The sequence below is a fragment of the Corvus moneduloides genome, chromosome 11, assembly GCF_009650955.1.
Source record: "Corvus moneduloides isolate bCorMon1 chromosome 11, bCorMon1.pri, whole genome shotgun sequence".
NCBI classification, from domain to species: Eukaryota; Metazoa; Chordata; class Aves; order Passeriformes; family Corvidae; genus Corvus; species Corvus moneduloides.
Window position 1 is genome coordinate 12906499 of NC_045486.1, and position 23640 is coordinate 12930138.

The window sequence follows — 23640 nt, forward strand, 5'->3', positions numbered from 1 at the left end:
CCAGCTGTGGCTGTGGAATCCTACACGCTGCTGCTGCCACAGTGCTGAATCCTGATGCCACCAGTGCTTTGCTTCTCTGCTCCATGTTCTGGTGCTCTACCACCAGCTCTCACCCAGCTTTGGTTCCACCAATGGTGACAGATAGTCCCCTAGCAATTATTGTTAGTGTAAATCAGGGGCTGGGAAGAGTACATGCTGCCCACTGATCAGGGGTTTGATAGCAAGCAGGCTCCCATTCCTAGGGTGGAAACTGAGGAAAAACAACATGGGGTCTGCAGCACGCCCAGTATGTCCCCAAACCACTGGCTAGCCTCATGCAGGGCTGGTGATTCCCTCCCATCACCCCTGCAGAAGCCAAGGCCTGGCCATCACCGGGGAAGCCACAGGGTGGGCAGAGCAGGCAGGGCTTGTCCTTGCCCTGTTGCTTGTGCTGAGCACGTTTTAGGACCGCAATGGGAAATATGAGGCAGGCCCTAAAGTGGTGGCCAGTGCAGCTCCGCATGTGCCAGAGAGAAGTTCCCCTGGTGCTTACACAATGCTCAGGGCTGACACCCAGTGAGTGTGGATGTCTAAGCCCCTGGAGAAGCCAACATGTTAATTTATGAACTCCACAGGATGGGTAATCTGCTGTGATTAACTCCTCAACCACCACATAGCGCCTCTGGCTTGGGTGGTCCTGCACCAGCACTGAGAGGGCTGTAGCCATACCAGCCCTAGGCATGCTGTGCTCTTGGGGGATTTACCTTCTCCCCTCCAGACCCTTAAGCATCCACTTGAGCCCTCCCAGTGCTGTTAGGATAATGCCAGAGCAGCCCTGGCTCTGCACACAGCTCACCCTAGAAACCTCATTTATCATAGGGCAGCTCATCACCCATGTGCAACAGGAACATGCTAGCTGGATCATACATCACACCTCCTCAAACTGGGGATATGCCATCAGGAAACCAAATCAGGAGAGAGGCAATACTTTTTAAAAGTAATGAAGGCTTTCAAGTTTATTTGTTCTAATTACTCAGCTGACAGCTCAGGGGAGGAGGAGGAAAGTATCAGGGTATTACTGCCACAAAATAGTTGTAATTGAATCATTCCAGACAATAAAGCAGAAGCGCAGGTCACAGGCAATGCATCACTCCCCCCCACGCCAACCCCCCAACACCCCTCACTGTTGCACTACAATAAAAACACCAATACGAGCAGACACTGCTCTAATTGTGGCCTATTACAGCAAACAATCTCGAGTGTCTCACCTACACGGAGAGCAGGACCCGCTGAGCAGGCTGGGGGCAGTGAGTTTACACGCTGCAGTTTGATTCCCTGTGATGTGTGAAGGCCTTTCCTGGGCAGCAGCTGCATCTCTCCCCCTGGACCCCACAGCCAGCTGCCCCCCAGCTCTCCCAGCCCTGGCTGCGGGTGGTGGGGCAGAGGGTGTTACGCTACTCTGCAGCTGGGCCGGGGTGAGCAATCCCATGGACAGCAGTGGCTTGGGGATACCAATGGAAGCCACCAGCTCTGCAGTCTGGGCTCGTGGCAAGCAGAGCCACAGGTCCTGCTACTGCTGGGTTTGCCTGGCACAGCAAAGCCTGTGCTGCGTCACTGAGGGCAAGTGCCAGATGAACATCCCACCACAGCAGCAGGTCATGAGCCAACAACAAACCCCAGCAGCACTCAGAAGCAAGCCAAGGTTGGCTCACAGGTACATGCAACCATGTGCTGCACAGAGCAATGGGGCACAGGAGAACCACCATGGGGGACACACCAGTGAGCACTGGCAGCCCTTATGTGTCATGGTTGCCCCCAGGTGTGCAAATTGCACTTCAAGGCCACACACCTGGGGACTTTGGAGACAGGCCAGAGGCAGGAGCAAGGACAGCCCTGGTCCCAATTCTGCAGGCAGCTGTGTTTGATGCTATCCCTATGTTTGGAGTGGCACAGCCTGCACCTGGCATTTACACCCCTGTCCTGGCAGGGCTGTGCCTGTGGCCCGGCTGGCTCCCTTGGCACAGAGCCAGGAGCAGAGACCAGCTTCCTGCTGCCAACATAGTGCTCTGCCCAGTGCCTGCTGTCCTCCCACCATAGAACCCCTGCCATCCCAGGCACCTCAGAGCTGCAGGCGCAGGCTGAGGTTTGGGAGCACCGATCCGCAGCCAAGGCGCGATTCATTACACTCGCTACAGACCATTAAACCCGGCCTGCGCGGGCTCGCTGCCTTGGCAGCCGGGAGCCAGCTGAGGCTGCGCACACCTTGCGGGGAGCCAGCCGTGAGTCCAGCTCTGCCAAACCCTGAATGTGCAGCAGCGATGCTGGGCAGGCCCCAGGAATGATGGCTGTGGCCCTAGCAAGGGCTGCTGCCCTCCACCCTTCCTTGTCAGCCAGCAACATGGTAGAAGAAGACAAGGCCAGAAGCTCTGAGGGAAAATTACTGCATTACCCCCATTTGGAGATCAGCACCCACTGCTTTGCCTCCATAGGCAGCAGGCACCCAACCACGCCTGCTTTGGTGCCCCCATGACAGGATTGGGCAGGCAGGGCTACACTCACAGAAGTCCAGTTTAAGACATTTTTATTCTTCTGCAGGTTACACTTAGTGTTTAAGAAAATACAGGATCCCTTTTGACATTCATACATTTTTACAGGGAAAAAATAGGTTTTTCTACTAGGGTGGTTATTAAGCTTGGGCATTCCCAGGCTGACTTCCTTGCCCCCCTTGGCTGCCAGGCCAACCCTCCATTCTCAAGCATCACTGCCCCAGTGGCCAGTCCAGGCCTGCAGAGCTTGTGCCATCCCCTCCAGCTAACAAAAAAAAAAAAAAAAAAAAAGGTAAAGTAAATACAGTGCCCAGTATTTCCAGTTTCACTTTCCAACAGCTCTTACACTGGCTACTGCAAAGGAAGACCTGGGGACAGGGAGTGACCACACTGCGCACACAAATATCTAAGAGACCCACGTTAGTGTGTGTGACTATCTGGACCAGGGAAGCAAGTTAATCCCGTTTGCTAGAAACCTAGAGGAAATATAAATAAGGGTTCCCCACACTTAGCATAGTCACAAACAGCTACTGGACACCAGGCTCACGCTGCCTCTGAGCGCTGCCACAGGGACAGGGAGGGCAGCGAGGCAGAGCTACTATGAAGCTCAAGGCAAGAAATGCACACGCTGCACGAACAGAGCGTGCCTGCCCAGAGGCAGCCCCTCTGCTCAGGGCAATGCTGCAACAGAGGTGGCAAGCGGCAGCTTCACTTGGCAGGACACGTCTTTGTGCTGTGTCTGGCCAAGGGCTTCCTAAGGGCAGTGTCACCCACGTGGCTGTTACTTCTAGGCTGCCACAGTGTGCAAGAAATTCAGATTTAAACATCACTATAGAAAGCAGATTGAAAAGCAGCTGCTGGGGTAAGGCCTCCATGACCCAAGGTGGGCTGCTGCCCAGAGGCAAAGCTGAGGGCCAGGAGGGAGTGAAAGGCTCACTAGACGAGGCGTTAGACAGCGAGCAGCTACTTTCCCTTGGCAGGGCTGCAGCACATTGGCACTAGCAGCAGGAAACAAAACAGATGTTACAAAAGCTTCTTCCAAGCACCAGCGGACTCCACTTGGTCACTGCAGGGAGAGAGACGCACATGGAAAAGAAGTGATACTCTAAGGCAAAGGCCTTTCTCTTCAGGACCTCGGGACACCAGTGCAAGCTAAACATCCCCCCATGCTGGCTACTAAGCCCCCACAAGCTTTCTGCCCTTCCCACTAACACCAGCTGCCCAAATAGCTCCTGCTGAGTCTTGCAGGCAAACCACGCGCCAGCGCCCACCCCGCTCTGCCTGCCCCGGCACCAGGCCCCAGGGGCACCCTATGCTCTCTCTGCTGCTGGCACTTCCAAAGGGCCGGTGAATGCTGTCCCAACCTTAGGCCTCGCACAGAGGGATATAAGGTATGAGCTGTACTGGAAGGGAATGGGGAGAAAGTGTCAACAAAAGACATAGTCGATCCAAGTGGTTCAAACTCCAGTCCAAGCTGAGGAGCATTAGCTGGTACCAGAAGAGATTTCTGGGAACTCCTTGTAAATCTCCAAGATGATCAGTTTGTCCATCTGGCACTGCTGGTCCTCCTCCTCCTCGCCCAGGATGCGCTGCAGGATGCCCTGCAGGTCGGCGAGGCGGTGCTGGTGCTGCAGATAGGGTGTGGAGCGGATGATGGCGTGCATCAGAGACAGATACTCCATCCTCAGCTGCCAAGTGGGAGGGGAGACAAACCACAGAGCACCGTCAAAGATTTGAAGTGAGATAAACAAGTATGCCAGCCTCCATTACAGCATGAGCACAGGAACAGCTGCTGCTGCACCATCAACCAGAGCACAACTCCAGAGGCACCTGCTTTTCCTTAAGTATCATTAGTAACTATGGAAAACTCTGCTTTTCCCACAGCAACAGAGTGCTGCTCCTCCCCTTCCCTCAAACACGTGTACATCCCCTGCCTCTTGCAACACCAAGCGAGAGAGTCCTCCTACTACTATTACTCACAGAGGGTCTCTCTTCCCAAAGATCCATGGTCAGAAGGGTGCAAACCACCAGAAGCCTGGCAGATCTTTCTTCAAATATGCTGGTGTGCTGGGCAGGATAAATCCTCCCTTTCTCCTCAGCTCCCAAGTTTGATTTAAGCACCCAGAAATGTTGTGCCCACCCCAGAACTCCACTCTTGCCTGCACCAGCAGGCCCCATGGGGGCCAGGAAAAACACCATTGCTTTGGGACTGTGCTCCCTTCCCCAGTGCCCATGGGTTACTGTGAGCACCTTGTCTCCAGGGGAGAGATCAGCAATCTGCCGCACCAGGATGTCTATCAGGACCATCATGTCCGTGTGATAGAAGATGCTGGCTGTATCCTTGCTGGCAAAGATGTCCTGCAGAAACTTCAGCACTGAGTGTGGTGGCTGAGGCTGATGCTTGAAGATGCAAACTGGATCATCTGGGGGAGGTAGAGAGAAGAGACTGTGCTGAGCCACTGTTCCATCTTCCGTGCACTTCCCTTCATTAGACCCTCTGGCTCTGGAGAGGAGGCTGCCCTGCCCTCGGCCAGCCACTCCCTGCCCATGGATAGCTTTTGTGCCCAAAGACCTCAGTGCCTTGCACAAAGGTGTGTAATCAGGATGGCAGCTCTGCAGGCTACCAAGATGAGACCAAACTTGTTATGATTAGCCTTAATCACTGTTTATAGTTCACCTACCATGCCAGGTGAAAGCTCATTAGCACATCGCCTCTAAGTATCTCCCGTTTTTGCTCAACAGCCACCACTCATTTTCTCCCTGGTTTATTAAGAGGGGTCCAATAACCCCTCTGAAAAGCCCATCAGAGCCTGTACCAGAAACAAGCTTTCACCAGAGACCAGGCTAGTACTATCCCAGAAGCAAGAAAAGAAACACTTCCAAGTTTAAATGAGCCACCGCATCCTGTTCTCTTGCAAAACATCCCTGCAGACTCCAAGAGGGGCTCTGGGCCATGGCAGCTCCCTCAGCAGTTGTCAGGAAGGCGGGCAAAAGAGAAGCATCTTCATTAGGTTGTGGCCCCCCTCTTTCTTCTCCCAGCTCCTCACTGAAAAGTGATCCCTGCAGGGAATCTGGCAGGGAAAGGACTAAACAAAGGCTTTGGGAGGAGGCCAGACAGAAGAGCACTGAGGTGCCTGCTGCCCTCAAGCTGATATAGTGTGGAGACAGTGATTTGCAGCCCCAAAGAGAACTAAAGCCAGAGTAAGATGAGCTGCAAGCATCACAGGATGGGTTATTTCCAGCAACTCAACAAAATGAGTTCTCTCAGGCAGCAAAGCCTCTGTGCTCCAGAAGGTATTAGAAAGCACAATAGCGGCCTGCAGCACGGGCTGAAAGACCTGGCACCGCTCTTCCTGTGGAGATCTCCAGCATTCCAGAAATCTGCTCTGCAACAGCTCCACGAGTGCACTGGATTTCACTCCATGCCTGGAGCAGACACAAGGCTAACCCTCTGCTGGCAATTCAGAAATGGAAAGTTCCACTCTCAGCAGCATTTCAGAAGACAAAAGCTCCCTCTGCATCTGTCCCCCAGGGCAGATGTTTGCCAGCATGGGCAGAGGTTTGTGTGCCAGCACACATCGAGTCCTCTGCCTGTCCAAGGACAGAAGTGGCCCAGGACCAGCTTTCCTCCCAGACAAGAGCTTGCCACGGCAGCTGGTCCTTGCTCTGAGACAGAGCTGATCTGACCCAGAAGTATATGGAAATGGCAGCCACTCCTCTCTCCCTAGATGCCATCAGCCATCACCTCATTCCTTGTGCAGCTCCATCCTCAGCAATGCAGACTGTCACTCTCACAAACTCACCAGGAAGCAGCACGTCTTGCCTGAGCTGACCGCTCCTCAGCTACCTGCATCCCCGACATCCTACCCCCTAATGAGCATGGGGCTTGTCTCCCCAAGCATCTCTGTGCACCCCCTGCCAGGCACGTAACAGTGCCACACACACTCACCTCCTCTGTTCAGCAGCAGCAGCAGCTTCTCTGTGAAAGTCTTGACATTGGAGTGCTTGCTTATTGTAGTCATGATCACACTGTGTTCTGGAACTAAGGAAGAAACCTGTTCAGCATCTCCCTTTGTCTCCTGAAGACCATGGTGATAAAAACACATAATGGGTGGCTCCTATTTCACATCAGTGCTCTGGGAAGCTTTGGGGAACCACAGTCTATCAGGGCTACGAAAAGCTTCAGGCCCACAGAGTGAGTGGGCAGGGGGAAGGAAGGTGAAATAAATCTGGAAACAGCACATGAAACACTGGGGATTTGGTGCTTTCTCCGTATACCTGATTCATGTGTGGGTTCCCACCTTGCCAGCCAAACACTGGGAAATACCTTGCAAAGGCTTTATGTTGTCAAACATTACCTCTGCTCACAACCCTCTGCAGCCAAGGGCTCCGTTCTTTGGTACCTTCTAACTTCCTATCAGCAGTGCCCTTCTGGAACTTAGAGTCTTGCAAGCTCTCTTAAGAGGAGTCCCAGGAGCATCCCAGAAGAGAAAAGTTTTTCTCAGCACTAAACACTGTGCTGTGCAAGGGTACAGGCTGAAGACTTCTTCTAGGAACTGGCCCCTTGCCTGCTCTGGGGGTGATTTGCTGTAAAATACACTTACCCTAGCAGAGCTTATGTGCGTGCGTGAGCGTGCACACTCAATCACATGCACAGCACAGTGTGGCTACCTCTGTGGCCTGTAGTATTTCACAGGCTGAAAAATGTCTCGGAATCCTGAATGCTATCAATATAATATGCATTTAGGAGAGTTTTTGAACTAATGCTGCATCACCAAACTGCATGACAGATGAATCTTTCAGACAGAGGAATAAAAAATTCAATCCACTAATAAGCAACATGAACATCATTTACCATGTTCTTAGCATCAGAGAACAAGTCACTGCTCTTGGCTATGCCCCAGGTGGGCAATAATCCCCAGAAACACACTGCCTATCATGCACTACTGCCTAATTACTGCAGCCAGCAAGGATATGGGTAAGTGTGGGAAGGGGTAGTGAATGAAAGCAGCTGAGATATACTTAATCAGTCTCTGTGCAATCAACTTTCACATGGAATTAGAAACTTTTGCATAAATTTCAATGAAGCGCAACCCAAAATAACAGGTAAATAACTGGACATATCGTTGCTGCTTTATCCTCCCCTCTCTCCAAAAAGTCAAGGATGAAGTCATGAAGCAGATGAAGGGAAACTAATTAACTGAAGACAACTGGAGCAACAGGAGACTGGGTTAAGGAGTGGCTTCTCTTAGCAGGACCTGGAACTATGCTCCAATCTTCCAACAGGCTTCAAAATGTGCAGGCAGAGGGAGGGAAGATGCCCTTCCCTAGGGACCTGATGTGCTGTCTGTCCTCATGGAGCTCAGCAGGGCAGGGAGGACAGAGAACAATGCAAACAGGGGAGAGCACAGCTCAGGCCAATGCTGAAGGGCCTGACCCCAACAACTTGGCACTGGGTGAACTTCAGGCAGTGTGGACAGGGAAGCAGAAGCTTTGCCAAGACCTGCAGAAGGCAGAGGACTTTTCTTCTGAACTGGCATACCATTGCACCATATTTAAACACAGCGAAGTGCCAGAGACTAAGGGAGCTGGTTGGTGGTTATAGCACCATCAAGACCCAGCAAGATTCTCCCTCCCCATTTTTCACACCCTCACTCCAGACCACTGAAATCCTGCCAAGGCAGAGCAGCACCAGTTTAACCTGGAATGTGGAGATTGAAGGCCAGAAGGACGTTGACAAATAAGTCAGGCAGCTGGTCAGTGGTGTCCGAGGGCAGCCCGTCCTCAATCACATCCAGCAGGAACTGCACAAACTGAGAGTTGAGATGTTCTGCACAAGGAGAAAGGGGCATTTACAGCACCGTGAAAACAAACCAAGCCAACAAGGGACCATCCAAGCTACTTGTCTGTGCTTTTATGCTTAAAAACCATTAGTTGAGTGCTAGTGTCAGTCTCCAGGGAATGAAGGGCTCTTCAAGTGGACTAGACAGACCACTGAAGCTTCTTTGTGTGAGACACAGTGCAGGGGAATGCTGAAATTTGGTCCCCCAACTGGCAATTTTTTTTGAGTAAACAAAACACCAAATCCTGCTGTAGCTTTTTGCAGAGCCACTGCCACCAGTGAGGGCTTCAAGTCAGGAAGAGATTGGTATTCTTGACCACTGGTTTAGTTAATCTCTTTAAAAAAAAAGCCCTAATAATCTAGATCATTAGTAATAACCAAGTTTTCAATTGAGCTATTAGGAAAGCTCAGGAGCTCAGGCAAATAAGTCCACCTGCAGGAAATAACTGCCAGGGTTACACAAGGAGAGAAAAACAGGAGGTGTAGAGGCTCATTCCAGTCTCTACTGCACCAGTTTAAATCTTGTACAGGTTTACCCAGTGTTAAGGTAATGCTGCTGACAAGATACTTATAAAAATCTCTACTGCATTTCCAGGAAAATTAAGCCCAGAACTTCCCAAATACAACACAGCCTTGGGAAGAAGCAGGCAGGGCTTTCTGGCTGAAATGAAAGGACAGAGGATAAAACAGGGAGAATATTTGCACTTCATTATTGACTGTGATACCCTTAATCATCTCCATTTTCCCTAAGAGCCTGAACTACACAGGGCTGCACTATCCTGCTAGAAGAGAGACCAGAAAGAGGCCACATGATGCAGCTGACAGCCTTAGTGGGCGTTTGTGCAGGGATCTGGGATCTCAGCCTCATCAGCAGACGGTCTCCAAAGCAAGTAAGAGGTGTGTGCTTTCACACAGGCCAGAGGTAAAACAAAATGCCACTTAGTCACAGGGATGGGCAAATCCATGTTGCCTGCAGCATGGCATTCAGTCCTCCACTGCTCTAACCCAGATTTGTGCTGCTCCTTGGAACTCTGGCATCTCAGCCCAGTGCTTCAGCTGCCAGGCTCTATTGATAAACAACAGACCCTACTCTTGCTGGGCCTTCCCCACCTTGACCATCAGGAAAGGTCCCCTCCCTGTGTCTGCCAGCATGCCCCAGACATCCCACCAGCAGCTCTGCCATGAGCACAACCCACTCTTACCATAGTGGTGATATGGCAGGGGCTCCCCCATGGAGAACATCATGGCCAGCACCAGTGCAGAGTAACACATCTTTTGATGATCTGCAAGACAAAGGTCCTGTCATTAGTTCTTCTGAGGATGTGAAACCTTCCCCCGGCTGCAGCTGCCAAGTCACACATTTAATGCAGGCATTTAACACTGATTAGCCTGCTCCTCATTCCTGTATTGACTGAGCTGTAAGGGTGTTTTTCCCCATTTTAGCACACCACATGCCTTCTGTGCCGTGTGTTTCCAAAGCAATTTAAAAATAATCATAACAAGAGTCCTCTATGTTTTACCCCTCTACTTCAGAGGATCTGGGCAAACTTGATCTGAATAATTAAAAACCTCCCCTGCACAGTCCCAGGACACATCCCATAGTTATGTAATTACTGAACCCAGAAAAAGCATCCATCTGGCCAGCTCAAAATACTGCCTGTTCCAACCAACACCACCCCCAGACAGCCATGCTGCTTGTTACCATCTCTGCACTGCTCTACTTTTGCTACCTCAGCTCTGCCTGAAGGTATAAAAGGTCCCTGGGGAGACCAGATCACTGCTCAGGCTGTGCATCTGCCCACCTCCCAGGCCACGTCTCCAGCACTGATACATCTCAGAGCCTGCTAGTCCAACACAATTTTTGCTGGCAGCAGTTTTATGAGAATGCTCCAAAGGACCCCTGCCAGTGTCTTTCCTGAATTTTAATTAATGGATATCTCTCAATAGATATTTGCAGAACAAAAAAAAGTCATGGAATAGGATCTGTGCCCTCATCAAATGTAGCCTCTGTCCAGTTCAGCAAGTCTGAAGACAATAGGAAAATGAGTATTATTATATATAGGTTACCACACATACTGGCTAAATAAAGTTTGGCTACATCTTCCAGAAAGAGCCCTGGGGCACAAGGAAACTGAAGGTGTATTTATGAAAAACTGACCAAAACTACTTTTCATTACAGGAGAAAAAGGCCCCTTCAATCTATGATGCTTTTCCTGGCCATACTGCTGCCCTGCACAATACACACCAGTTCCATGGCCCCCTCCAAACCCTTTAAGGTATTTCACTTCTTTGTGCACAAATCAGCCCCTCTCTAAGCACCTGCACCCTGCAGTTTGGCTCTGACTGCAAGGGCTGATGCCTTCACTGTCACCACCTACTCCTGGACTTGGCCAAAGGACTTGGGACATTTGACAGCTCTCGGGTTTACTGTCAACATGGGGAACAAAATGCTACTAAATCATTCCAGCCCCTTGCCCCCTGGAAAGTCAGCTCTGTCAGCAAAGCCCCTCTACTCAAAGCACACACGGACTCTGTCAGAGCTCCACACGAGGCCTTGGTTTTCAATCAGCAAGTACTTTGAGTAAAAATAGATAATTTGCAGCTTAACCAGATACTACAGCATTAACAAGAGTTTGTAGACCATGTGGCAGCAAAGGAAGGCTGAAAACTGCTGTTTACTCTCTGTAAACAGAGAGGGAGGATATTTAATGACTTAAATATAATTCATACTTATATAAGAAGTTCTCAGCTATAAGGTGACAGTGATGCCAAAGCACACAGTAGCAAAAAAGGGGATCTGACAAACTGTTCACCACATGGTTTCTTCATTCTTTCCTCCATGGCTCCCAATGGGAGTTGGGTCTTGGAGGCAGGATACTGCAGGAGGTAGACACAGGGAGCTGCTGTTCTCATGTTCCTAGAAAGGCTTTCATCAACAAAACATTTTCTCTCATCACATCAGGAGCAATAAAATAAAGTGAGAGCCAGAAGCCAGTGATTAACATGGTTGTAGCAAACATGGAAGAACAGACTAGAGATGGGAGGGAAGAGAGTAGTTTTACACCTCCTTGGTCCTTCTGCCATTAACTGATGTCCCTTCATCCTGGTTGACAGCAGTCTATGTGATTAGGAGGCAAACCTTGTTGTATTTCCCTAAAGCCAACAAATCAAAGGATGCTGAAACCAGCCAGAAACCCGAACTTGGGGCAAATCCAGATTAACCCAGGACACTCACTCTGCACAGGCTCTACAAGTTTTTGGGAGTGTCCCAGATGCAGCAGGGCAAGACTCCAAGACTCACCATGCTGAAGAACAGAGTAACTGTCAGTCAAAACACAGCTTTTTTTGCTTTACCTTACAGAGCAGCACCAGTGGCTGTAGGAAATTAAATAGTACCAATGCAGCTCTCTTGAAGCAGAGGGACTGCTGATGACAGACTGATAAGCATCACTGAAGCAGCCATGACAGGCAGGAGAGATGCAGCTGTTTGCTCACCAGCCTGTGTTGCTGAAGCCTACTGAGATAGTGGTGCAAAACTGCTATCATGTATGAAAAGCATTTCTCTGAGGCCTTTGAAGGCCTTGCTTCCACCTTCTAGACACGGCAGTGTGAAATGTGGGCACTGGGAGCAGACACAATTGTCTAGGACTGACAGGAGAAGAGCCTGACAGCTGGCTTGCATGTACACTGTGCTGCAACAAGGGAGAAAGTCATGATTATAGACTGGATTATCCCTGTCTGTTTTCTTTGGAATTACTCTGGCTAACTCTGTCTTGCTGTGGCTTATTATAAGGTATTCTAACATGGATAGATGTGCAGGCAAGCCGTAGCAGAGGGAAGGAGCTGTCCAGAAGCAGTAGACCCAAACATCTGCAGAAGAACTGGCCAGCAGCCAACACGCCTGCATCAGTCCAAGGGCAAAGTCCTTCTCACCAAAGGCACCCAGCATCCACAAACAGAGCTTCTGCCTCAGCTGCTCTTCAATAATAAACCAGGAGGGACCCCACAGAGCTGCTGCAGCCAGTTCCACGCTCCCCAGTTGTGCAGTGTTGGCACTGATTGCTCTGGCTCCAGTCACCCACAGAAGGGATTAGCTATTCCACAGCATGTCATGGATCAGCTATTCCCCAGTTTTTAGTAGCAAAATAAGCTCAAGTCATTCTAGGATTCAAGGTCATGTTTTCACACAAGCTTGCCATTTGCTGGCAGCACATGAAGCAGTAAAGCACCAGAACGGCAGGAGGGAACTACTAATGCCCTGAAACACCTTTGAAGGACAGACACATTTGGGCCAAGGATGGTTACCCCCCTGCAGCTCCACTGTGAAGGCTGAGAGGACTGGATGCTGCACAGATGCCACTGCACAAGTGCCTACCACAAAGCTGAGCACAAGGAAAGCAGCATGGGATGAGGACACCAGTTTGTGAGGCTCCTGTATCCACACAGTGGTCTGTCAGCAAAGGAAGAGCAGCTTCTCACCCTCCAACTGGACCACCTTACAGCAAGGAGAAAAAAAACCCTCACCTTCACATGATGCTAGGGAAAGGGAGATGCTGCAGAGCTGCAGGTTGGCAGCTCAGAGGACACCGTAGAGCCACTTCTCACCCACTTCCACTGCCATGCTTTTAGGACCCCAAAGCAGAGCTAAGACTTGCTGAGAGACAGGCCTGCTCCAGCCTCAGTACTACCTGGACATCAGCAGAGGTGTGCAGAAGTCACACAGGTCAGAGCACAAAGCTCCACAACCACCAAGAGGCTGAATCAGCTGTGCTGTCTGACATGACACAGCCCCGGGCAAAACACAGCATCACTGCAACCAGGCAAGGAACAGCAAGTGTGACCAGCCCACCTTGCCTGCACAAAGGCAGCTCAGGAACAGGCCAGTAGACAGAACTCTGTTTGGGAAGGTGCACAGGATGCTCACTTGGAGACAGTCTTTGTGAATGGATGATGGAAGCACAATAAAGTTTATTTTCGGCAGCACAAAATCAGAAAAAATGTTGCTGCAGGAGCACAGTCACAGTCCCATAATCAAGTAGCATTTGTTTCTTGGGCAGTAAGACCTCAGCCTGGAGAAGATGCTTCTCATGCATAACCAGAATATGATAAGTTCACAGCACAGGATTTATAAGCAGTAGTAACAAAAGAGAAAGCGTAGCCAGCACAGGACTAATACCTGCAGTGCCACACCACCAGCCCTTCGCCCTGCCCTGAAATGCCACCATCCTCACCTTTGAAATGCCTGCACCTCAAAGCATCTAAGAGGAAACAAAGCCCTCTGCAACAGGCTTGATTTTCATCTCCTACAGCTCTTTCCAGACACAAGATGAGCCCTGTTAATGCTGCCCACCAGAGTCAGGTTGGCACAGTCTCTGCTGGGATGCTGGGGACAGGAATGTCTACTATGCAGGTTCAGAGTGGTCATCTAGGACATTTACTCGGCTCACATGAAATGGACGGGACAGTCCTGTTCTCTGCAGACCTGCCAACCCCTACAGAGTCTCATCACCAAATTATACCCCTCTGCAGCTTCATGACACCCACAACAAACCAACAGACTGCAACCAGGGCAGCAAGGCTGCAAACACCAGGCTCTTCTGATTTGATCCACGTGGTCACTCAACAGCTACTCTAATTGTGGGTCACAGTTAGCACAAGACAATGGATTTTCAGTGTCCTTTTAAGAGAAAGATGCCACTGCCAGCAGTGGTGGCCTACAGCCTGGCTTCAAAATGGGGAGCAAAGCTGTGACTGTGCAGGACCAGGCACGTGTGGGGAGCTGGAAGGTAATGCCAGGGGAGTATTACTACATGCTTAACTTACTCTTAGGCTTTTCCCCAGCATCTCCTTCTGGCTGCTCAGAGATAAAGGACACTGGGCTAAGCAGGAGCTCTGAGGGCACGAAGGACATTCCTATTAGTAGCAAGGACAGGTCATCCTAACAAATAGAGGTGTGTGAAGTAGAAGGAACATAAGGGCAAAGCCTGGGTACGGAAAGCAAAGAGCTGGGAAAACCTGGGCTGTGGCACTATCCTGCAGAGGACCAGGACTGCAATGTTAAAAACAGCACTACCATCTCTCTTGGCACAGTGGTGGAGAGAAGGCCTTTTCCTTTAACCAGCACACATCTCACTCACCAGGATGAAACACCACAAAAATTTGGTATAGAAAGCTGAAAAAAACTCTGTAAGAAACTGCAGAGATCTTCCTTGAGATCAGCAGGTATCTCTTGTCAGCATTATAAAACAAAACTGGTACAACTCAAAATGTGTTTTAAGACATCTGCAAGAAGTGACACAGATCATTTAATGGCATGTTCAATAGCTGGAGGGCCTCACACCGTTGGACTGAAACATCCCTTCCTGTGCATTCCTCAGTCACAGCTGTAATAACCTGAATAACTTTAAAGCCAGACACCATTGCCTCCCGAGCACTGGGCATGTGGAGTAGCCAGGCAGTGCGGGGCCACTGCTGCTGCTGCAAATCATGTAATGGGAAGACACTTTCCCAGGGCCCTGGGAACAGCAGCTCTGGCTCACCCTGGGTGTGAGTCTGCATGTCCCGGGCCAGCTCCATCGGCAGCACGGAATTCACGAGCGTTGAGATGACAGCAGCATCCAGGTTGCACATGGCTCCAAAGCACTTCAACAGCAGCAGGCGCAATGGCACCCTGTGTTCCTGCAAAAACAATTTGTTAGATCAAACCATGTCCCAGAGGAGGGCTCACTCTGAAGCAGAGACACAGCTTCTAGAAGTTCCTGTTGTTGGGAAGCCACAGACCTTCCCAGGGTGACAGTGAACCTAGAAGCTTTTAACAAGCACAGGAATCACTTTACAATAATGTTCACAATTGGGCTGGCTACGGGTTGTTGGCATATGTGGTCAGACGCAATGTGGCAGCCAGAGCTCAGATGTGAGGTGCCCCATTTCATCCACTAAATCTGGTGACACACCAACAACCCATACCTGTCCCCAGCGGAGAGACTGAATTTGCTGGGTAGCCAGAATTCTCTGAGCACACTAAGGTTTTGTGAATGCTGCTCTGATTAAGGTTTCCTGACAATGTAACATTGGCAAGCTCTCTTTAGGAAGTTTTGGGACATGCAAGGATTTCAGCAAAGATGATGCTCAGCCTGCAGCTCCCGTGCAGGAGCTCTGATGCTGAGGTGACCTTCATATTCTACCCTCAGTCAACAACTCCAGGCTTCAGAGAACACAAGTGAGCCAAGCCTTGGCACTGGGCATGACAGTAGCCAGGACAGGACACCCAACTGCTCCCTACCTGGTCAGGCTTCCTTGGAATTGTGGTCAGAGAAGAGCAGGCAGTGAAAGTCAGCAGGCTCTGGTATGCCCAGCCTGCCTCCCTGCTGCTCTCAGCTATGCTACAGACCCCTGATGCTGAGGTCTGGGTTCAGACACAGAAGTGCCAGATGAAAGCAAAATGCCACAAGACTTGATGTGCTGTAGCTGGGCACATAGGGACAAGATGGAGACAAGTTTTTTACTCCCACAGAGTCCTGCAACAGAACATTCCAGGAAGGAGGGGGCAAAGCAACACATCATAGGCATTTAAGACAAAACTTCAATCTCTTCCTCCGAATACTGATTTTCTTCCTCACTCCCAAGGCTTCTACTCACTACCTACTTTCCTAAGCGAAGTTATTTACTAATGAACAGGAGTGCATCAATTAAAAGAAGAGCAATCACAGCCTGTCAGATCTCCCAAGGCATCCTCTGAAATCCTTCCTCCAGATACCAGTGATACCAATGCTGTCCCTCAACGGACCAGTAAAAGCAGCAAGCTTTACCCTTCCCAGTGCTAGCTACTGCTTCAAAGTCTACAGCATCCTCTGCTCTTTCACACAACTTTCATGCGTAGCATTGACATTAGCCAGCACTCGAAAGGAATATGCTGCAATTCCAGTGAGACCACAGCCCTATCCAAGGGAAACATCTTATATAGATATTCATCATACCAACCCTGCTCCTTTGCATCTTCAGGGAAATCTTAAAAAGAGAGGTCTGGTGCATTCTGCCACCTTACCATCTGATAATATGCCACGAGGGACAGGACAGATTCAAACTCATTCTTCTTGCACATTTTCTTGCAAACTTCTGGGTCTGCATCTGTCTGGAAGAAGGAATGGACAGGTAACCCAGTGACACATCAAAGCAGAAGGTGCCTGCTGCAGGGACCTTGAGGGAGTCCACTTGCTTTCAGATGTCAGTAGCCCCAACATCTCACAAAGAAACTGAAGGCAGAGCACAAAAACAGGTCAAGAACCATCACCTTTCATATTCTGCATCAAAGTGGATTCTTGAGAAACGCCTCCGCCACAGAGCATGTCTCGGGCTGAAAACATCTAAAACATGACCTGAGCAGCACCTGATTGAGAGCATCACACAGTTACACAGGGCAGCTCCAGCACTGCTCCCATCCTGAGAAGCACATCTCTTCCCACCCCTAAGTGATGAGGAAATGGTTGCACAAAACCCCACTCTGCCTTGTCCTGCAGGCCCACAGTGAGGCAGCACAGGCTGTACGTGGAGTGACAAAGACCTTGACATTTATTACAGAAAATTTACCTGTTCTGTTTATGTCAGAACTGGAGAGGACTACAAAATAGTGCCAGAGCAAAGCCCACACCAGTACCCCTAGCACAGACCGTGTCACTGCACTGAGGGCAGCTCCCACATCATCCCCACATACAGACGGACTTGTACATACTGGTGAGAGTGTTGGGACAGTAATCCCACTGCTGCTCACTATGGGCCTGTTCCTTTCCTGTATGCACAGATGTGTCAGATGCTTTATACTTTCTCACAAAAACAGCTTTAAAGCTCACTTTCAAGGCAACCAAAGAATGTTCTTTGCATTTAATGAGCTTCACTCCACAAGTACCCACCAGCAAGGGAGGATGTTTTAAGTGGAAGATGTTTTAAATGGGCCTAGGAGTGCAACAACCCTCACCAGAGACTTCCAGGTTTTCTGTGGGAGGTTAGGTTTTTTTGGAGGTGGGGGTTTATATCCTCTTTTGATAGGTAAATACCACAGTTCCCATGAAGAACAGCTCAGTAACGCTTTTCAGAACAGCTTTGTAAGGTAGAATGGAGAGTAAAGGCAGCTCAAGAGCCCTATAGAGCCCACAGTGAAGGGTAGGGCTTCACAATGACAGTGAAGGACGCACAAGAAACCTCTGCCCCCTGAAACAGCAGATCCAGTGGCAACACCAGGGTGAAGGAAGTCAATAAAAGGAACTTCACCAGGGCTGTCTTCTCTGCTCTGCCTGTAAAGAGAGGAATTTACTCACCAGGATGCGAAGCAGCTCCTCCAGGTAGCAGCAGATGACATTCTCATCCTCGTAGAGTGCCCAGCTGCGCTGCTGAGCATCATCCTTGTGCCTGGCCAGATCTGCAAAGATCACCTCCAGACGCTGCTCGTCGTGGCAGATCTGGCCCGAGGGCAGCCCCGCACTCAGGTTCTGCACGACAGCAAAACCACTGGTTAGTGGGGCCCTGACAGCTGGCTGTTGTTTGGGTGCCTGTTTCCTGCAATCTTGTCTCACGACTGGCAGCTGACCTCATTCAGTCAAGAGCTGGCAGTACAAAACCAGTAAGTTTGTGACACATGTTATTTCAGGAGCCTCTACCCTCTGTAGATTCTGGAAATCATCCCAAAAATGGGAAAGGCCAAACCAGCCTGGTATGGGCCAGGACCACTGCCAGGCAGCAGCTGAGCACCCCCAGCAAAACAGACGTGTCCTGGACACCAAACCACACTGCACAGCTACCTCGAGGCAGGAGAAGTTCCCTCTGCTGCCCACTCCCCCAAGCCTGAAAGGGACAGATCTGCCTTTAATCCTTGGCTCCAGAGCAAGGACTTGTATGGTCCTTTCCATGCCAGCTGCTCTAGACCTGGATTTTCTGCAGCAAGAACAGGAACCAATTCATCATGGGCTGCTTTGGTTTTGCTTCATTCCAAACAGCAGAGCTCCACTGTTCACCACAGCTCTGAAGTGTGTAGCCACTCAGTAAATCTTACTGCACGCATTCCTTTCTCAAACTGCTGTCAACTGCATCTCCATCACTTCTGCCTCATACACAACCCTTGCCATGAAGGTCTCACTCTTCAGTTGCCTTTCCTTTGCTTTTCCTCTCCATCAAGAAAGACGGGAATGTTGAGGGAGCGTTCAACCTGCCCCAACAGCTGCTGTGCTCTGGGATTTAGGATAAGCCTCTAGGACCTAAGTATATCACATGAATCACTTGGTTTCCAGAAAGCAAGGCAAGAAGGGGGGTTCAGTACATGGAACTGAGCTGATCACAGTTGATGAGCCCAGGCACCATTAAGAGAGATAAGGACTAATTTGTGAAATAGCTTAAATTATATACACAAGGGTTTGGCAGCAGTGACAACAAGCAGCAGGAGATCAGCAAGGTGGAAGAGAATCAAGCTGAGAAATTCAAACAACAGTGAAAACCCACTCACTGAGACCAAATTCCTAAAAATTTTTGGATGAGGCTGTCTTATCACAAGCAGTAGCAAGGCACGATCACTCAGTGAGAAAAGGCCTTTACAGCTTAACAGCCAGGACATCTGTCCTGGTGCAGCTCCTTCCAACAGGCTGGCTGTGCAGGCAGGGGCAGCAAGCCTTTAGGCAGACTTCACTTTGGGACCAGAGCAGAAGATTTCATTTGGAGACACAAGCCCATGTCTTGTGCCAGGTGGGACACTTGCAGTTGCACACCTGCACGTGGATGGCCCTTCCTGCCCATCTCCCACCCTCCAGCCCTCTCTGGGGAAACCACTCCATGTTTAACAGTAATGTCTTGCCTGCTTTATTAGAGACAGAGTTGTTAGTAATTTGCTTTGGGGTATGAATTAATTTCATTAATTTAATGGACTTCAAGTCCATGCTTCAGTTATACAATAAAAAAGTTTTCTTGTTGCTGCTTCTTACATAATTTTTGTCAGGCAGGTAATGAAGGAAGGAGCATGCAGGTTTAACACAAGCCTCTGTACACTCTTGAAATTTTGGGAAGCTGCGGGTGGCCTAGCAGAAAAGCAGGTAACCAGCTGTGAGAGAGCACAACAGCTTTCAGGAGCTGAGTACAAACACAAGAATTTCCCTCTGAATGGTGATTTATCAGAAGCAAATACATTAAGAGACTTACTTCATCTTGTCATCTCTCTGCTTCTCCCTAGGAGGACCTACAGCACTGCAGTGTCACCTGCCTGTCCCAGCTGCTTGGGAGAGGGTTCTCCATTCATGTGCCTACTCACATCCTCCTCAGTGGAGCACTGCAGGGCCAGTCCTACCTCAATCCACTGCTGGGACTCTTTTTGGATGATCATTTTAATGAGTACTCGTTTTAATGATCACTCTATTCAGCCTCTTACCATTAATCTACTTTCTCCAATCCTTCATCTGCAGCCCTTAACAACTCCACTGAGCACCAAGCTCCTAATGGACTTGGATGAGATCAATCCATTAACAGGCTCTTCCATCTGACCATGTAACTACACCTCACACTGTCTCAGTGCACCATCAGCACCATTCTCAGCCTTCCCATCACCAGGGTCAGGTCTCTGCTTATTAAACATCTTGGCAGATACTACAACCTGCAGAATCATCATATGGTCATTTCCAGGAATCTGCTGGCGAGCCCATAAGCAGAAGGCAATTTCAGTATTTCTAACAATGCCACTTTGCACTATCTTGCTGCTTCAAATAGTTCCCTGCCCCCAACCCAGCAGAACAAGCTGCTGCAGGGATTTCATTCTTCCTGAGCAGCCCCAAACCATTTTGGGAACTTTATCATACCCACACTACTCAGAGGTGGCCACACCTGCCATGCAAACCCAGCTGCTATCCTGCCCATTTCTTATTTTCCCATTCCCATGCCTCCCTTCCCCCCTCCCCACCAGCAAGTGCAGTGGATCACCAGTGCCATGGGTACACACATCTTCCCTCCAGATGAGCCCCAAAACCATACAGCCAGTTTTCAGACACATTTCAGGCGGACTGCTCTGGGGCTTCCTCCACCCTCTGGGCAGCAAACTGTTCCCACTGCAACACCATCCACAGAAACCAGACAGCTAACACTGCTCCCAACACACACAGACCGCCAGGCTCCTCAGCAGCTGCTGAATGAGATGAAACGTGGTGCAAGAGAGATGCCTGACTTCAGCTGAGCCAAGTGTCCCAGGGCAGGCCTTTCACACACACTCTTTCAGCAGCAGCAGGTCAGCTCCCAGCTGACACAGCCCCATCCAGGGCAGGTCAGCTCTGCAGGGAGGCACTGTCGGCCATGTACAGACCTGTGGGTGTCACAGGGAGAGAGCAGCACTTGGCTTTCAACCCCCACATTAGCTGTGCCTCGGGAAGGTCTCTGCAGCCTTTGCTGTTCAGGGGTCCCAGCCACCTGCAGCTCAACACACATGGGCTCCACAGACATCCTCAGCAGCTCTCTGGAGGAGTGGGACCATTACAGCTGAGCCGGGATGGCTGCGTGCAGTACTCTGCCACAGACCTTCATAAAGGCTCTTCCAGAAATGACTGAGGAAAAAGACTTGCCTAGGCATTAATGCATTCCTCCCACCCTCCAGATTCGCCTTTGTTACACTATCTCACTGAGGAGGAGTCCTCCTAACAGCCCAGCCAAAGCACTCGCCTTGAAAGCACTCACCCTGCTGATCTTCCCTTGTCTCGGGTGAGTGTGGGGACAGAGCTCCCATGGGAAGTTGAGCCCCAGAGCAGCCTTTGTGTCTTGTCAAAAGCAAGTCTCCTTTAAGCAAAGCTGAATCAATGAATGAATGGGAAGGCAGCCACAGGGCTTCAGGACAAGGAGAGGGTTTCAGCCACATTAGCCATGAGGTTTGTCAGAGCTCGTTGAGGACAACAGGCACTGGTGATGGGCAGCTTGGGAGCAGGTCACAGCCCAGCACTACAAGGGAAACCCCCCCCCCCCAGAAACACATCACCTCCCACATCAACTTTCTGACTTGTTCCTCCATCTCCAACACATCCAAGAACAGTCTGACCCCACTCAGCAGCTCGGGCTCAGCTAGAAGACTGACCTACATTACACATCTTTGTCAGCAGTTTTCAAGCTTAAATTTAAGGCAACCAGAGATGGGTCTGAGTCACAACTACAACACAGCAATGCAATCTTAATAAAAAGCAGATAAGTGGTTTCTGAGTTCTCCCTCTCAAGGTGTAGCTAGCTTGTGCATTGGGCACTTCTGGTTGTCTCACACTAAGTTTAGTAAATCTGCAAAACTCAACCTCCTTAGACACGATATCTACAGTACTACCCCCTCCTCTCAGATGGGAGATAATCCAACAGACCTGAAGGCAATCACATATCACCAAAACCTACTAATCCAGGTGACTTTCTAGAAGCCCAAAAACCAGGCAGCATCTCTATCATCTTTAGGTATGTCTAAATTTCCAATGAGGTCCCATAAAAGCCAGCTCCAGTTTAGACAGTCACTGCAATGCTGCCTTTGAAAAGAGGTTTCAGTCACCTTGTGCATCTTACCTAGTCACTGTGACATTTATCAGGAGCCAGTTCATGGACAAGGAGAGGGGCCGTTTCCAAGGCCAGGCCAAATGCGGACACAGGGAAGCCAACCTGGCAGGTTTGCTCCTGCAGATCAGGGTTCCCCAAATAGTATGGTACCTCTGAAGCATCTTTCCTAAGGTGTGAGATCCTCAGCATCCTCCTTGTCTCTGCTGTTCCCCCAACTTAGCCTTAAGTCACCTCTTGAAAAGAGCAGCAGGATGATGTCCCAGCATCTTTTATTCTCTAAAAAAAAAATGTCCCTGTACAAACTCCCTGCTGGAGGAGCAGCAAGGTAAATAAGACCGAAGTGCTACCACTATTCAACCTTCAAAAGGCACTGGGGATAGAAGCAAGGTAATGGATTCTGGAATTGATTTAGTAGACCAGTGAGCTGACTCTAAATTAAGACTGGAATAGGAATAGAAAGGATATAACTAATTAAAGAACATGATACAAAAGGTTGAAGCAGGTATGGTACCTACTATGAGCGACCAAAGCTTTAAATCAAAGCTGATATCTTGCTCTGTTTTAGGGAGTTGAAGAAAAAACATTGAAAAATATGCAAGAGAAGAGTTGCCCGTGTATTTGCATGGATTGGGGAGTAGAGGGATTTCAGAAGTTACAAATTAAAGAAAAAAAGTCCTTGACCTAGAACTGACAACTCAGCAACAATTCTACACAGAAACCCCTGAGATTGTGGAATGATTTGGTATAATGAACAACACAAAGCCAACGATAATAATTTGCACCACTAAACCACACTAGTGAAGCTACGGCAGTGCAGCCAGCCCACAAGTACACATGACCACCCTCCCAAATGTTAGAGCTGATCTTCTACACCAGGTGAACAACCTCACCTGGGACCAGGCCCCCACATATCAGCAGAGCTGTATCATCTGTGTGGGACACAGAAAAAATGCACACCAGATCGACAACATTTACACCTGAGCACGCCCATCCAGGCTCTCCTTCTGAAAGCAGTACTGCTCAAGATAGGTATGAAGAGGTATAACAGGATGGCACAGAACGTCTGCTGTGTCTCCATACATTACTGGTCATTTTAAAATCCCACAGGTGTCCTAGATGACAGATACCATATCAGTTACCAGTAGATCCATACTCATCCCTGCACCAGCATCAGTTTCTTCCCATCCTTTTCAGGCTGGTCTGCAGCAATGGCCATGAAATCAAGGCTTTCAAATCCCCTCTGCAGAAACCTGGCACTAAATGACTTCTGTGGAATTAAGCTTATTGTATCCTGAGTACAGGTATTAATGAAAAAAATAATATTCAAATCTTGGACAAGGTACAAATATCAGAAGACTGAACTTCTCAGCATGCAAGACAGAGCCAGAACATTTGCTTGAAACAGCTAAACTTTTTTGCTGAATCTAGTTCACACATTGACAGGGCATTGTTACTGGAGAAGGAAGCAATTAACCATTGGGTTATGGCCACAAACAGAGACTTGATGATTGCTTACAGGGCCCTCTATTCAGTGCAAACAGTCAACCAGATTATGATTTGATGTAAAACGTGAATGTCATTAGCTCTCCATATTCGAATGCCTCTGAACAGTTCATTATAATCTTGCCATTAGCAATGGAATTCCAATCTTAGAAATTTTTATATGACGCACACTCCTCAGGGCTGCATTGAGCAAGTGGGAGCTGAAATTTATTATCCCTCCAGCTAAAGCAGAGG

General features: G+C 49.4%; 1 protein-coding gene across 2 annotated transcripts in view; it reads right to left on the bottom strand.

Moving 5' to 3' along the window:
- Positions 1–2543: 2543 nt before the first annotated feature.
- Positions 2544–23640, bottom strand: part of NCKIPSD (NCK interacting protein with SH3 domain) — a 51037-nt gene continuing 29940 nt past the window's right edge. For both annotated transcript variants that reach the window (XM_032121054.1, XM_032121055.1), the window contains 8 exons: positions 17679–17849; positions 16412–16498; positions 14907–15045; positions 9570–9650; positions 8227–8355; positions 6475–6567; positions 4776–4948; positions 2544–4213 (listed from right to left, as the gene is read on the bottom strand). In XM_032121054.1, coding sequence (XP_031976945.1) covers positions 4010–4213; positions 4776–4948; positions 6475–6567; positions 8227–8355; positions 9570–9650; positions 14907–15045; positions 16412–16498; positions 17679–17849 — 1077 coding nt within the window. In that variant the 3' untranslated portion in view covers positions 2544–4009. The remainder of the gene's footprint in view (positions 4214–4775; positions 4949–6474; positions 6568–8226; positions 8356–9569; positions 9651–14906; positions 15046–16411; positions 16499–17678; positions 17850–23640) is intronic.